Raw genomic sequence first — 1,851 nt, 5'->3', positions numbered from 1 at the left:
GATGAGCGCTGGCGTGGATCTAGTGTCCCACACGCCGAGGCGGGGAACGGTGCGCAGCCGGAGCCACGTGTCGAATGCCTCGCATACCTGGTCGCGCAGCGCCTCGTCGGTGCCTCTCTTCCCCATGGGGAATGGGTTGCCGAGCCCGGTGCCTCTCATGATGTTGACTGGCAAGGGGCGCGGGACTGTGTCCGCTCCCGTGTCGCGCGTCTCCGCTCGTCGGCTTCCGGCGACGACCACCCTGATCGAAGGCTCGGCATCCCCCTGTCCGCCGCTGTGTGCCCCCCCGCTCGTGTCGCGCCTCGGGCCGGCGGTCCTCGGGGGGGGGCTTGGCTGCTCCGCCTGGCGTGTGTCGCTGCTGCTTCTAGCCCTCGACCCCCCCATGCGACGGTCCCACTCTTCTCCTGCCCCCTCGTCGTCGGTAGGCTCCTCCTCTGGCACCGGCTGTGAGCGGTCGTCGCCGTCGTCGTCGTCTACGTCGTCGTCATCGTCTCCGTCCTGTTCCCCAGCGGCGCCGCCCCTCCACTCGGGCGCGTTCGTCTTGCGCCATTCGATGGCCGTCCACGTAATCGTCTTTGCGGCCTTCCTGGCTGCGTTGGTCGCCTCTCGCACCGCCACCTGCATCGCGGTGAGGCGCTCGCCGTCGCGCCCCCCTCGCGTGGGGGGTGGTACATAGCCCGTTGCCGCCATTCTCGCCCTCGTGGCCGCTCGTTCGCGTTGTGTCGGGGCGGGGAGGGCTCCCGACGCCGCCGCCCTGAACCGCCGCCACTGTTCGACGCTGGGTAGGTTATTGCCCGCTGTGGTGAGCGCCGCGGCGACGTCGAGCGCCTGTTTGACTGCTCCCTTGTAGGCGCTGCTGCCGCCGCCCTCGGGTCGCTCGATGATGTCGTACAGCATCTCTAGGCTGTGGACGAGCTCTCCAGCCAGCTGGCGTCCCTTGGGTGCCCTCCAGACCTCTGCGAGCGCCTCCATGGCCGCCCTGCCGGCGTCGTCCTTGTAGTCGAGTTCGCCGAGCCCGAGCTGTCCGCTCCTGACTCGCATGATTGCGCCTAGGCTGGTGGCTTGCAGCTTAGAGCCGCCGCCGTCGCTGGCCCTTCCGGTAGACTCGAGCAGCTCTGTCCACGCGCCCCCGTGTTCCCACGGCCACGCGTGCGGTAGCTCCTCCGGCATGTGGACGATGAGGTTGCCGACGTCGTGCCCCGCGCTCGTGATGGCTTCGCGGATGGTGAACCGTTCGAGCCCTTGTTGCACGAGCCCGCGTAGCTTGCGCTGTCCGCCTGCCCAGCTGACCGTTCCGTCTCTCCTCTGTGGCCCGTATGCGATCAGGGACGCCTAGGGCGGCGGCGGCGAGGGCGGCGGCGGCGGGGGTGGTGGTGGTGGCGGCGGCGAGGGCGGCGGCGGTGAGGGCGGCGGCGGCGAGGGTGGTGATGGCGGCGGCAGCGAGGGCGGCGGCGGCGAGGGCGGCGGCGGTGAGGGCGGCGGCGGCGAGGGCGGCGGCGGCGAGGGCGGCGGCGGCGAGGGTGGCGGCGGCGAGGGTGGTGATGGCGTTGGCAGCGAGGGCGGCGGCGGCGAGGGCGGCGGCGAGGGCGGTGGCGAGGGTGGTGGCGAGGGTGGTGGCGAGGGTGGTGGCGAGGGTGGTGTCGGCGAGGGCGGTGGCGAGGGCGGTGTCGGCGGCGAGGGCGGCGGCGAGGGCGACGGCGGCGAGGGCGATGGCGGCGAGGGCGGCGGTGGCGAGGGCGGTGATGGTGGCGGCGGCGAGGACGGCGGCGGCGAGGGCGTTAGCGGCGAGGGCGGCGGCGGCGGGGGCGGTGGCGGCGTGGGCGGTGGCGGCGAGGGCGGCGGCGGCGAGAT

The 1,851-nt window shown here is 73.4% G+C and overlaps 1 protein-coding gene across 1 annotated transcript; it reads right to left on the bottom strand.

Annotated features, from left to right (window-relative positions):
* Positions 1–364: 364 nt before the first annotated feature.
* EMIHUDRAFT_237032 (hypothetical protein) lies at positions 365–1,170 on the bottom strand (the record flags this gene model as incomplete). Its single annotated transcript, XM_005778503.1, has 2 exons — positions 365–404; positions 527–1,170. 2 exons carry the CDS (start codon positions 1,168–1,170, stop codon positions 365–367), a joined length of 684 nt encoding a protein of 227 aa, XP_005778560.1.
* Positions 1,171–1,851: the final 681 nt, after the last annotated feature.

The sequence above is a fragment of the Emiliania huxleyi genome, assembly GCF_000372725.1.
Source record: "Emiliania huxleyi CCMP1516 unplaced genomic scaffold EMIHUscaffold_244, whole genome shotgun sequence".
Classification (NCBI taxonomy): Eukaryota; Haptophyta; order Isochrysidales; family Noelaerhabdaceae; genus Emiliania; species Emiliania huxleyi.
The sequence above is the reverse complement of the archived record's forward strand: the minus strand, read 5'-3'. Positions and strand labels throughout refer to the sequence as shown.